This window comes from Octopus bimaculoides, chromosome 14 (genome assembly GCF_001194135.2).
Source record: "Octopus bimaculoides isolate UCB-OBI-ISO-001 chromosome 14, ASM119413v2, whole genome shotgun sequence".
NCBI classification, from domain to species: domain Eukaryota; kingdom Metazoa; phylum Mollusca; class Cephalopoda; order Octopoda; family Octopodidae; genus Octopus; species Octopus bimaculoides.
The window spans coordinates 36,514,245-36,527,574 of record NC_068994.1 but is presented as its reverse complement, the minus strand read 5'-3'; the positions used below and the strand labels follow the sequence as shown (position 1 = coordinate 36,527,574).

General features: G+C 30.8%; 1 protein-coding gene across 4 annotated transcripts in view; it reads left to right on the top strand.

Annotated features, from left to right (window-relative positions):
* LOC106871761 (protocadherin gamma-B6) overlaps window positions 1–13,330 on the top strand; it is a 45,857-nt gene that overhangs the window by 15,613 nt on the left and 16,914 nt on the right. Inside the window, exons 3-6 of one of the 4 annotated variants that reach the window (XR_008265547.1) lie at window positions 1,111–3,537; window positions 4,784–4,940; window positions 7,300–7,338; window positions 11,125–11,253. Coding sequence is in view for 1 of the 4 variants with exons in the window: in XM_052973101.1 (XP_052829061.1) it covers window positions 1,150–3,537; window positions 4,784–4,940; window positions 7,300–7,338 (2,584 nt within the window). In the remaining 3 variants the exon portion in view is untranslated. Of the gene's footprint in view, window positions 1–1,110; window positions 3,538–4,783; window positions 4,941–7,299; window positions 7,339–11,124; window positions 11,254–13,330 lie in introns of those variants that run through there. The other 3 variants (XR_008265549.1, XR_008265548.1, XM_052973101.1) reach the window with 3 other exon arrangements.

Sequence of the window (13,330 nt, the reverse complement as noted above, 5' to 3'; positions counted from 1 at the left end):
CCCACCACCACCCTACTCCACTCCACCATAACTGCTTTATATTGAAAGTGAGTTAACAAAACCCATTTTGACCGCTCACCTTCATTAACCTGGAAGCATTCCTCACAACCTTTTTCATATCCACCTCTAGCATCTTTGAAGAACATCTTGAATCAAAGATAAGGCCTGCTTCCTCACCTCTAACCTCAATCGTTACCACCTTCCTAACCCAATCCCACATGTAATCTCTTACTTTCTTCTTGTTAGAAGTCCAACTAGCAGAAGACTTGTCTCATCAATGAATTGTGAGCAAAGCAGAAAAAAAACCCTTTGTTGTTAATGTATTCTTTTCAGATTAATCTCTTCACTACATTGCCTGCACGATTTGCTCATTAATAAGGTGTTGTTGCCAAGAAGATAATAGTCAATGTGGTACAGCATAGCAATTCTTACACTGTTTACTTCATTTGAAGCAAAAAAGAAAAAAAAAAGAAAAGAAAAAAGAAAAGAAAAAAAGAAAAGAAAAGAAAAAGAAAAGAAAAGAAATCAAGATACTTCACCCATATTCTATTTGATTGAACCTTCCCTGCTTATATCCTGCAGAACCAAATTTCTGCATTAAATCTTGCCAGAATCTAGGTTACAATGAGTTTCCCCACAGAAAGGATATTAATCAGCGGTAGGCCTAATAGAAAGACTAAGATATTGGCTCTGATAAGAAAATTTATTTTCTCATGGTGGTTAGAATGTACTGCTTACAACTTAGATACAGCATTCAGTCTACAACATACATACTACTGTTTTACAGTTGATTTAGACAATTTGATCATAATAGAGGCAATTTATTGAATGATTACAATGTCAATTTGACTAAGGAAAAATTTATAATATCTGAAAAATTCAAAGCTGAAAATATGCTTAAAAATATTGAATACTACAATATTGAACCACTGAATAATATATACTGTCAGCTAAAGACTTTTTCTTTTAAATATTATCAATAATAGAAACAGCAGCTTGTAAATTCTAAATATTATCTAACAAAATATTAAAATGTGAAACATATGTATATTTTCTTGATATTCTGTTGTAAATAGGTATTTGAGAAGTGCATTTCTTTTTTGGTTTCAGATTTACTATCAATGACTTCATAAAATCATTATAAAGATAATGTTGGTGCCAATATTGTTACTACTATTTCTTCCGAAATTATCACAAACTGTTGACATAACCTATAATGTGAAAGAGAACCAAGCTCCAGGCACATACATTGGAGACATTGCTATTGACTCACATTTAGGAAGCAGTATTCCATCACAAGATCACAGTCTTCTTTGGTTTAGCCAACTCACTAGCAGTTCTCAGCTATTTAATGTCTCTAAGACAGGGAAATTTTATACCTCATTAATATTAGATGCTGAATCTCTTTGTAAATACAAGACAGAATGTTTCAGAATAGTAGATGTTGCAGTCAGTCACAAAGAATCTTTTGTAAAAATATTAGAAATCAAAGTTATTATTGAAGACGCCAATGACAATCAACCTAAATTTCCAGAGAAACAAGTACAAATAATGTTCTCAGAAAGAGACAGTATTGGATCTTGGACAGCAATACCAAATGCTATGGATAATGATGTAAGCATTCAAAGTTCACGGATAACTTATCATCTAAAGAAAACAAAACAAGAACCTTTCACATTATCTGTTTTCAGAAACTTAGATGGTTCTGCTAAACTTGGAATAGTTTTACAAGAGAAACTTGACAGAGAATTGAAAGATTCTTATCAACTTCAAGTTATTGCAAAAGATGGTGGCCATCCACCAAAGGAAGGTGTTCTAAATCTCCAAATATTAATTCGAGATGAAAATGACAATTCTCCAATCTTCTCCCAAAATATTTACAATGTTTCTATCAAAAATAGTTATCAACGATCAATGCCTATAGTCACTTTATCGGCAACTGACTTAGATTCTGGTGAAAATGGTAAAGTAATCTATGAGTTCAGTTCCAAAACATCGGTGAGTGCCAGAGCCTATTTTAAATTAAATGAATCAACAGGAGAAATCTGGCAACAGCAAAAGTTTCCACCAGGATCAAAAAAATTATACAAACTGTATGTTAAAGCCAAGGATGGAGGAAATCCATCTTTGAGTTCAGTTGCTATGGTTTTAGTGAATATAAATAGTGAAGAGAACAATCCTCCTGATATAGACATGAATTTTATATCAAAATCAGCAGCACATCTAGCCAGTATTTCAGAGGGAGTAAAAATTGGTAGCTTTATTGCTTATGTAAAAGTCACTGATAATGATATTGGACAAAACGGTGAAGTTCATTGTTTGCTTCACCATGATAAGTTGCAGCTCCAAGGTCTTGGAAGAAATAAATATAAAGTTATAGTAAAAAAGGTTATAGATAGAGAAAGTAAGAGTTATATCAATTTTACCATTTCTTGTGAAGATAAAGGATTTCCACCCCTAAAGACAGACAAACATTTTTATATACAAGTAATGGATATAAATGATGTACAACCAGAATTTATCAAATCATTATTTAGATTCCAAACTTATGAAAATGAAGAAGCAAACTTTCCTGTGGGCTTTATAAATGCCTCAGATCCAGACTTAGGATCTGGAGGAGAATTAAAATATTCTCTATTGAATAACAATGAAGATATTCTCCCATTCAAGATTTCAAACTTTGGATTTATTTCAACAATTTCAACATTAGACCATGAAAAACAAGATGTTTATAAGTTCAAAGTTTTGGTAGAAGATAAAGGAATACCATCTTTAAGTGATACAGCAAATATAATTGTTGAAGTGATGGATAAAAATGACAACGTTCCATATTTTACATTTCCTAGTGTTGATCCCTTTAATCTGGATGTCCACTACCATCCACAAAGTAACACCGACATAACAACATTAAGAGCGTCTGATAGGGACAGTCATGTGAATGCTTTCCTCAGATATGAAATATTTGGAGGAAATAACAGGCAATTATTCTCAGTTAACCCCTATTCTGGTGTTATATCATTCTCTCGTCCTATTTACCAAAATGATGCTGGATCATATACTTTGAATTTAGTTGTCAAAGATAGTGGCACTCCAGTTTTATCAGCAACTACTACACTGTCTTTGACACTAACTGTTAGCAATACAACAGCCAGAATGTACACAGCTGAAGACACAGAATCAGACAACAGAATACATATTAACTTGATGATTATAATTGTGGTGGCAGCAGTGATAGTTTCAGTTGCCATTGTAGTTTCAGTGATAGTATGTGTTGTCCATAAAAGGCATCAAAGAGATGTCCAGTATGCTACAAACAATGAGTTTGTTGGTGAACAAAGACAGTCAGGGTATGTTTGTGAACTTATGTCACCTAAATATGATATCCCAGTTGCTATGGTAACAGATGCAGATTGCAATCGCACCCCTAAAGCAACACTAATAAGAAGAGACCCAAATTCTGATTATGAACCTGGGTGTGACTGGGAAGTTTCCTCTGCAGAAGTTCATCCTCAGTTCCTTACTACACAATCTCACCAGGTTTGTATTTTCATTCATTCCTACTTCTCTTTCTTTTGTTTCCTTTCCTGCAATTATCAATGTTTATTACACCAGAAGTAATTTCCTCTAAACCTATGTTCAACTTTACCATTAAGCTGAAATTTCTGTAGAATACACATTACATCACAGATTATTATAGCTTATGCAGTGGAGTTAAGAAGCCTTCAATGATTTATATAATAGGTTAATTGCTTAGCATTAAAATTCATAGAAACGGAAATTATATAAATCAGAGAGTACAAGAAAATGGTGAAAATAATAAATATTTTCATAAACAATAATTTATCTTCCTTAGCATTTAAATTTTCAAAAGATATAGAAAAATGAAGAACTGAAATACAAACATCCCACTTGAGTTTCCTTCTATCTTGAATGATAGAAATTTTCTTGTAGTTTATTTTTATATTTATTCTTCTATTCCCTTAAACTCTGAGTAAGATAATTTCCATTTTCATCCTTAGGAAACTAGTCAATTTGATATTCTCAAATTACCTTCAGAGATATTTATGATTTTAAAATGGTTATTAATATGCATGCCGTTATGGAATGGATTTACACAACAATGTATATACATACCATCTCTTCTAACATATGATATAAATAATTATAAGCTGCATTTTACAATAGAATACATAATATAACAGAGAATAAATTATACCCCATATAACAGAATACATATCATTTCATTTAGAAACAAGTGATTCATTATGCATTGACATAATAACATACCACAAATTGCATACCCACGTGTATAAGCAGATGTGTATCAAATACATTAACATTATTGCTAAGGATACTTAATACTAGCAATGAAAAAATTCTAAAAGTGTTTACATGAACTTTTTTTCAGCTATTTACATGATTAATTGTATTTTCTAATTAATATGCAAGAAAAAAAACATTAATTATCACAACGCAGCATCTCAATTAGATTAAGCATAGAGATAGTAATCAGAGAGAACAATTTGATTATAGCAAAACTGATATTTAAAAAAATATTTTTTCTAATAAATCATTAGTATTTACCTATCTTGTTGATGCCAATGTTTTGTACTTAGACTTTTAATTCATGATTCAATACTATTTTAAATTTAATTTAGTAATAATGCTATATCAAGTCTCCATATAAACTTACTGATTGACAGTAGTTTTATCCCTTATACATTTTAGTCTATAATTCCAGATGTAGTTTTACCTTACAGTGGTCCGCCTATTGTATTTACAGATCAATTTTCTCTCAAGCAGGGCCTCGGACATAGGCCAACATGAGCCTATAATAGTGTCTCTTGACCGTCTTAATGATATATCAACAATCCAATCAAATGCAGAAAATAATCAAGAATGGAATGAAAGAAATGCAGGACATTATGAAACACTACCAGGTATAAATTTGACATTATTCTTGTAATAAAAGATTAAGTTTATTTTCATAAAATCTTGTGATTTTTTAGATGATTTTAAAACAAAGCTTAAGAGAAATAAATTATATTTTATATGAGAGTTGTTAATATTTCAGGCATAAGATTTCTTTATTCAAACCATATCATTCTATACCATTTTTAAACATAGACTCCAATATTCATTTATCGTTTGTGAATTGGAATTTCAACTACTCTTATCAACAGGATTAGTCTCTTATTTAGAATATAGCAAAAAAACTAATGCTAAGCACACACGTTATCTTCAAGAATGATGCAGAATACAATAATGTATGTTCATATAGTTATACACATATAACCATTTCCATATGTGAGTATATATGTATATATATATATATATATATACATGTATATATGCTATAAATTTATGTATATAAATATATGTACACACACACACACACACATGCACATGCATAATCAACAGCAGCAACAACAGACTAGAACATTTTAAATTCCAATAAAATTAACTAATGCTGACATAAGCTGTAAATATGAAAGGCACTCGGTGGAAACTCAGAAGTTTTACAGAAAGAATATACTCCAAACAGCAGTAAGAAACCTGAAAATATTGCAAATCCGTCGTTGTCATCAACATCATCGTTATTTAACATCCATTTTCCATGCAAGTATTGGTTGGACAGCTTGACATACCAGGAACTGATATAGCCAGGGACTACACTAGGTTCCATAGTCTGTTTTGGCTTGGTCTGTATGACTGGATTCCCTTCCTAATCCTAACCACTTCACAGAGTGGACTGGGTGCTTTTTATGTAGCACAAGAACTGCAGCAACAATAACTTATCACTTAATTTCCCATAAAGTCTAGTTCATTCATACATGTTATGAAAAAGGTTTATAATATATCTGAGGATACACAAAAGTATATTAATATAAAAATGAAGAGTGGAACAAAAATAAGGGCAACCCACCCACACATGAGTTTGAAGTCACCACCTAGGTTGCTTCAGAGCATCCCATGAACATAATCACCTTTTGTTACTGGAACCAATGTCGCTGTTTTCCTTTCTTCTCCTTTAATGGAATATAGCCCTGGAATAAGTTCTTGAGTTTTAAAGGAGTGTAAAGACTTGCATATTTACGTACTATTTCATATCATATCCACACAAGCTACTTATATTATATTGCAAAAGTGACAACAAGCAACACATCAATGTCTACACATGTTTTTGCTTTTTTTATATGCTTAAGTGTAAATGACTGTTTTTCTTTTTAAACTCCATATTAATATTTTGCCCCAAATTTTCTTTTGTGGGTGTAATCGGTGCTACATTGGTTTGTAACTAACTTTTCTTCCTACTCACCCAGAAGATGCTTGCTTATATTATTAGTTACTGACAATTAAAATGAATGAAATAAATATCTAAAGGACAAAATTTGTCTCAAGTAATGGACTACAGACACAATCATTGTGAAATCTTTAATCTAAATGAATTGGATAAAATCCCGCTTAACAGTTTTATTAAAAATAACCTGGTACTTCAACATACATCAACAACAAACATTACAATAGTAACAACAACAGTTTCCCATTCATCCTCATACCAAAACCAACTGTCTCTCTGTCACATTCTTCTCAATCTCATTCTTCCATTACATTCCTACTGTCTCTTCTTTCACTTTCATAGTTATTATCCTTTCCTATTCAATGCTCTTAGTCATAAAAATCTTGAAAGAGTAAGACAATGTAGAATAGAGAAGATTTTTTTGTTTTATGCTTGCTGTAACAAGGCAGTCAATCAAATATTGGTGCCATGATATAAAGCACCCAATACACTCTGTAAAGTTGTTGGTGAGTGAACAGAGACAACATAATCAAGTAGATAAGTTGGTGTTAGGAAGGGCATGTACGCATAGAAATCATACCAAGAGTGAAATGTATAATTACGACGTCAATCTTGAACCAGATTACAAAGGCAGTAACTCCAAATGAAAACTAACTTGTTATGATCCATCCAATCCATGCCAGTATGTAAAGCAGATGTAAAATGGTAATGAGGATGGTGAATAAGTTATTTATTAATAATTACCATTACTGCTGCCACTACTACTGCAATTTATTTACTGATAATAATTTCTATCATTAGTAAAGAACAAAACTGACCTATACATACATGCATACACTTTACGACTACATTATTTAATCATATTAGTAATATGACATAGAAAAGAAGTTTGTATACTTTTACATGCATATATCTTTGTTGACATGCATGTTTTATAGTTTCACATGCAAATATGTTCAAATATGATTTTATATTATTGAATCTTTATTCTTGTACAGGTCTAAAATATTTTCCGCAAGAACAGACTGCAAGTTCAGGTAAGAAGCCCTTACTCCAGCCACTCAGCAAACCTAAAGACACTGGCACATCAAGCAAATGTATGAACCACCATTACTTTAGATATTTTAACCAAGACAAAAATATCATTAACTTAAAATCTACACAAGTTGATGTAACCAATTGTTGCTTGTATTCACAAACTTGACAATCTACAAATAAGGGATATTTTATCATATAATAACTCTAACTCTTACCAAATAAAAGTTACTATACTCATGGGATATTTTTATGTATACATTTTACAAGAGCATATCTCAACACTATTCAAAACGTAGTCTGTCAGAGAACTATGCTCACAAAATCCATTTAAGCACGTAATGTAAGTAACTTGCATGTCTGCTATCAAATAATAAGGACTGCTGTTTGGAAACTAATGTAAATACTTAGATATGTCTGTTTGCTACAGCACTGACAGTAAAAAGAGTTAACTCAATATTGTTATATGAGGCTCTACTCATGCATAAATTCTCTTCACAACATTACATCTCTGTTACAAGCATCTTTTATGTTGCCCATGGGGTCAGCTACTTTGCTGTTTTTTGAGAGAGAAGTAAATGATCCTAAACATCAATTGAATACTACCCAGTATACTTGAACGATGTGCAAACACATACGCCATTGAACTAGAACTAATCTACTGGACAGATTTCAGTGTACTTCAGAAATAGAATTACAGGTCCTACTACAATGTGGCTATTTCTAATACCTTATTCAATTTTAATAGTCTATGTCAAAGCAGTCATTCCTGAGACACGCTTTCCTCTGATGTATAGACCTCATCTAACATCTAAAGTAACGCAGCATTAACCAACAATTAAATTATCTCCAATGAAACAACCAAATTTCATACAACTCTCAACTTGCAATAGTTGCTGTGGAAAACAAGGCCAATTTTTGCCAACCATGAAAGGATATAAATCTATCTTACAATCTGCTACACTGCTTCACTTATTGAAACAATATACAGAGATACTAATAGGTTTTTCTTTCAAGTGACAAAAATAAGAACAATATATATAATGAAAAATGAATGGATTCTTCAACAATAACATTATCATTTACTTTATTGTATTATTAACCTGATATTAACCTAAATACATATTTCAGCATGTGTGGACATGCATGCACACACATACATTTACATACTTAGATACACACACACATACATATACACACACAGATACACACACACATACATATACACACACCTACATACAATACATACATAAACTCATATATTGACCTACTCACCTACATATATATGTATACACACACACATATACATATGCCATCTCATGGGTTTTTAACTCCTTGGACACATAGAGGTTGTCATGACATATGGCCACACACACACACACACACACACACACACACACACATATTTATACATATATGTGTGTATGTGTATTTATGTGTATCCAATTGTATTATTCACTGTGAAGTCATATAAGTGGCCAAAACAGTTGCCAAGTTCCTAAGCACAAAACTCTATACTTTTGAGTCACTTATGTAATTTCACTGCTAATAAATGATAAACATACTCAAATTTATATATTCATTTCTTTTCCTCCCATTTATACAAACAAACTTATACATGTATATATGTATTGTATATATATTTGATTTGAAGTTAATGTTCTTAAAATTAAATGAAAAAAGCCATTGGAAACTGGAAATGACTCAAAGAATACAGTCTAGTTATGAGGCAAGAATACAGTCTAGTTATGAGGCAAGAATACAGTCTAGTTATGAGGCAAGAATACAGTCTAGTTATGAGGCAAGAATACAGCGTTTCTTTGCCTTCAATGCTTCACTAGCAATAATAGTACACTCAGATGAGCCATTACAAAACTTTCAAATAACAGTCACTTCATATTTCCTTGTGTGTATAAGTGTTATATATATATATACACACATACACACATATACATATACCTATGTATGTATATATGTGTTTGCATGCATGTGTGTGTAAAATGGTTGGGGATAGGAAGGGCACTTGGTCATAGAAACCAAGTCAAATGCCACATACAAATATCAGTTCATGGAAGCAGCAGCTTCCAATAGATGATTCAGACCTTGATGACCCATTCAACCCATGCCAGTGTGGAAAGTGGGCATAAAAATGATGATGATGATGACAAGTGTATATGTATGTATGTATGTATAACCATCGTCAATAGTTTGAAATCCATTTGTTATATTAATTTAGATTGCATCAGTCTGCTTCACAGACTATTGCTACTTGTAATCTATCATCATATCTTCAAAGTCAAGCAGTCTGTATCACACCTGAATATTCCTCCTCAATCTTTTATGTCACACTCCATAGTGTGTACCATCTAACTATCAACACAAATTATTTTTTACTTAGTACTTGTCCTTATACCATAAACATTTCTACTGCTTACTTCAGCCAATGGTTTTAATGTACAAATGATTTCTCAAGTAGTTTGTACTACATTTTTCATACAATTTACTATTACAAGTCCAATGGAATATTGTCTCTTTATTTCTATCCACTCTCCACAAATCTATGATATTCATTTCACATATTCCACTAATGTTCTGGCTATTAAATAATAAACTCCTTATTACCAACAACATCTTAAGACTCTTTTGCACTTTCCTTACTGCAGAGACTGCCATCTCTAACCTTGCTTCCAGTTACTTCATTCATGCCTTGAACTGATATCAATGCCATTCATTAATATTTATTTCCTTAGAGGAAACCAGACTATAGAACAAGAGTTTTTCACAAATACTCTCTCCAAAACAATATATACAAAGTAGTGTTTTGTTCTCAGTTAAGAACTTCTTTTGTAATTTTGTCACAAGGAATATGGCATTTATGATTCTGTGTCATAGACACACTGAAACTGCATTTTAAGATAATCTGGTAGTAATTTTAGAGAATCTCTTTTATATACTTTCAAAATTTGATTGATCTACTCAAGTCCTAAGTAACAGCTCCTCTCCAGTGTGTCCCACAGGAGTTGATAAGGGTACCTCTACAACAATTATTTAGGATGGCTTTCTGCACTGCCTGATAATCCATGTTTTCAACAACACAGCAACTAATCCTTCATGGGTTGCTTGTTATACTACCTGTATCTCCTTAATAACCATACTGAAGCAGCAGATACATATGTTGATTCTACCTGAATAGTCCCTAACTCTCCTTCCCTTAATCCATTGCTCATTCAATACACACTGTTAACGCTTTTATGATTTTCTGTTCTAGTTTGGTTAGAACAAGTGTATCAGTGTTCTTTCATATATACTTCTCTCAAACTTTCCAATAAAAAGACTAGGCTTAGTTATCATGCTAGTGAACAGTATATAATTTCCTTCAGTTTTACAATTTTTATACAAACCACTTACACCGGTTCAAAGTGAAATCTATTGTACAAAGAATTAATGAGTTCAGTTTCAATTCCTTGGTCATAACAGACAAAACATTAAGAAAACACACATTAAAGAAAACTAGAAACATTAAATATTTATTGGTTCTAAATATTAACATTGTTTCTATGCTTGAAATTACTAATTTAATGAAAAAATTCTTAATTTGAAAATGAAAAGACACATTATTTTCACTTAAGGTCATGTTAAATTTTTACATGTCAGTTATATGTTAGACCAATAATTAATCATAAATTCAATATAGTAAGGCTATTTATTATTAAATAATGATACAAATTAAACTAAAATTGATATTTTGTTTCTTTAAGCTTAGTAATGCTGATTAAAATTATTTTCAGCCATTAAGTTATTTTCTAATGATGTACCATATATATGAAAAGGCTTACCAATTACTAAAAGGAACCTACAAACAATTCAACATATTCAGCAATAAGCAGGAAAAGGAAATACAAAATCAACTGAAACAGGTAAAATATTTCAAACTGGATTATGTTATAAGGATTTTATTTTCTTATAAACTATGGTACTAAATGAATACTGAAATTTAGATAATATTCGAAGGCCTGTATCAAATTTATGGTTAATCCAAAACAAATATATCAGTTTGAATATATCAGCAGGCAATAATAAAACTAAAAAATAAACAATATATACATGTAAAACACAAAAATTAGAAAAAAAGAAAAACAATTTTATAAGCGACTGTAGCAAGATGATTTACCCTTTAATTTCTATAATTTGAAATTATTATTTCATTTTATGAAAAACCTATTATTATATATATTAAAAAAATGACATAACTATTTCAGAAGCTAATAAAAATCTGAGTCAGAAGAAAAAAGTGCTTTTATAGTGTCAAAGTATAACACATATATGTTGTTCAATTATTTTAACTTAAACACATATAAAATATACATATTTTCTCAGAAATATTGAATTATTGGTAATTTATCATTATTTTCTGAATTTGACTTCATATTTATAAATTATATTTTATGTCTGTATGTATATAAATGTGTTTTCTTGTCTCACATTTTAAACAAAAATAGCACAATGATAACATTTCAAATATAAATAACATTGCCAGCAACCCTATTGCAAAAGAAAAAAGAAAAATGAAAAAAAAGGAGAAATTTATTGTATATACCTATTAGAGTTTCTGATAGGAGATATCATAACAGCCTATCATGAGTCTGAGAGAGAATGAATATTATTATAGTTGTGAATTGCTTATTTTCAAATAATAAAAATTTGATTCAATACTAGCTTTTCTAAAGTTCGTTTGTTCAAGAACTACTTGCCTGAACTGAACAATAGAATCATTTGACACAAGAGTAAAACTGAATTAAAGGCTAAATGCTCAGCTTCAGAACAATTCTTTTACACTGCAGAGGTTACGTGCAAAAATTGCTATCTGACTGGCTTTAGAAACTATATGTCTATTGATTATTGTATCTCAGCTCTGTTTCAGAGCAAACAGTCATTATGAATTGTAGAGAAACACAAACATCAGTCTCAAATGCAATCAAAAAGCAATTTCAACCCAATCAAACAAAAATTTTCTCATCGCTTGAATTTAAATACACACATATATAAACATGTGTGCGTGCGTGTGTGTGTGTGTGTGTGTGCTTTTAACATTTTTAAAAGCACACTTATATTAATATACATAAACATATTTATATATACATACACATAAAAATGTTTAAACAGGCACAAATACACACACATGTACATACATATATATATATTTACTTATTCACTAGACATACATATACACATGTGTGTGCATATGTATGTGAATTTTGCTTATATATATATGTGTGTGTGTGTGTGTGTGTGTGTGTATATATATATATATATATATATATATATATATATATATATATATATAGACATACACACATATGCAACCAACATTCATATATGTGTATCTGGCTTGCATTTGATTTAAATAACTGTTACTATAAATTCTCTTCTGGTGCAGAAGACAAGTGGCCAAGCAGCCATGAAACATGTCAGGATAATCCCTTTTATTGTTTTGTTTGTGAAGAGAATGATAAGATATATTTATATCTGTTTACATTCCAGAGAATTAATCCTGTACTGTAACTACATTAAAGTTATCTTAGATTTTGTAATGGATATCATTTACAATTACTTATTATTTAATCATGCTACTAACAGATGAAAAATATGCAAATTCAGCACACCATTTCAGTTTGTAGTTAATTTAAATAGCAATTGCTATAAGTTTTCTTCATGGGCAGAAGAATGACGCATACCTCAGTCTGATACTGGCCAAGCAAACATGAAACATGTCAGAATAATCTTCTTCATTTCTTTGTGTGAAGTAAATGATAAGAGATTTTAACTTCTGCATACATTTTACATGTGCATCAAAAAACTATAGGTTAACTACATTAAATTCACTGGATTTTCTAATAAGTATTTTTGCATGCATGCAATACTTATTCATGATATATGTGTCTATGTGTGTGTGTATATCTATCTATTTATCTATATATATATATATATATATAT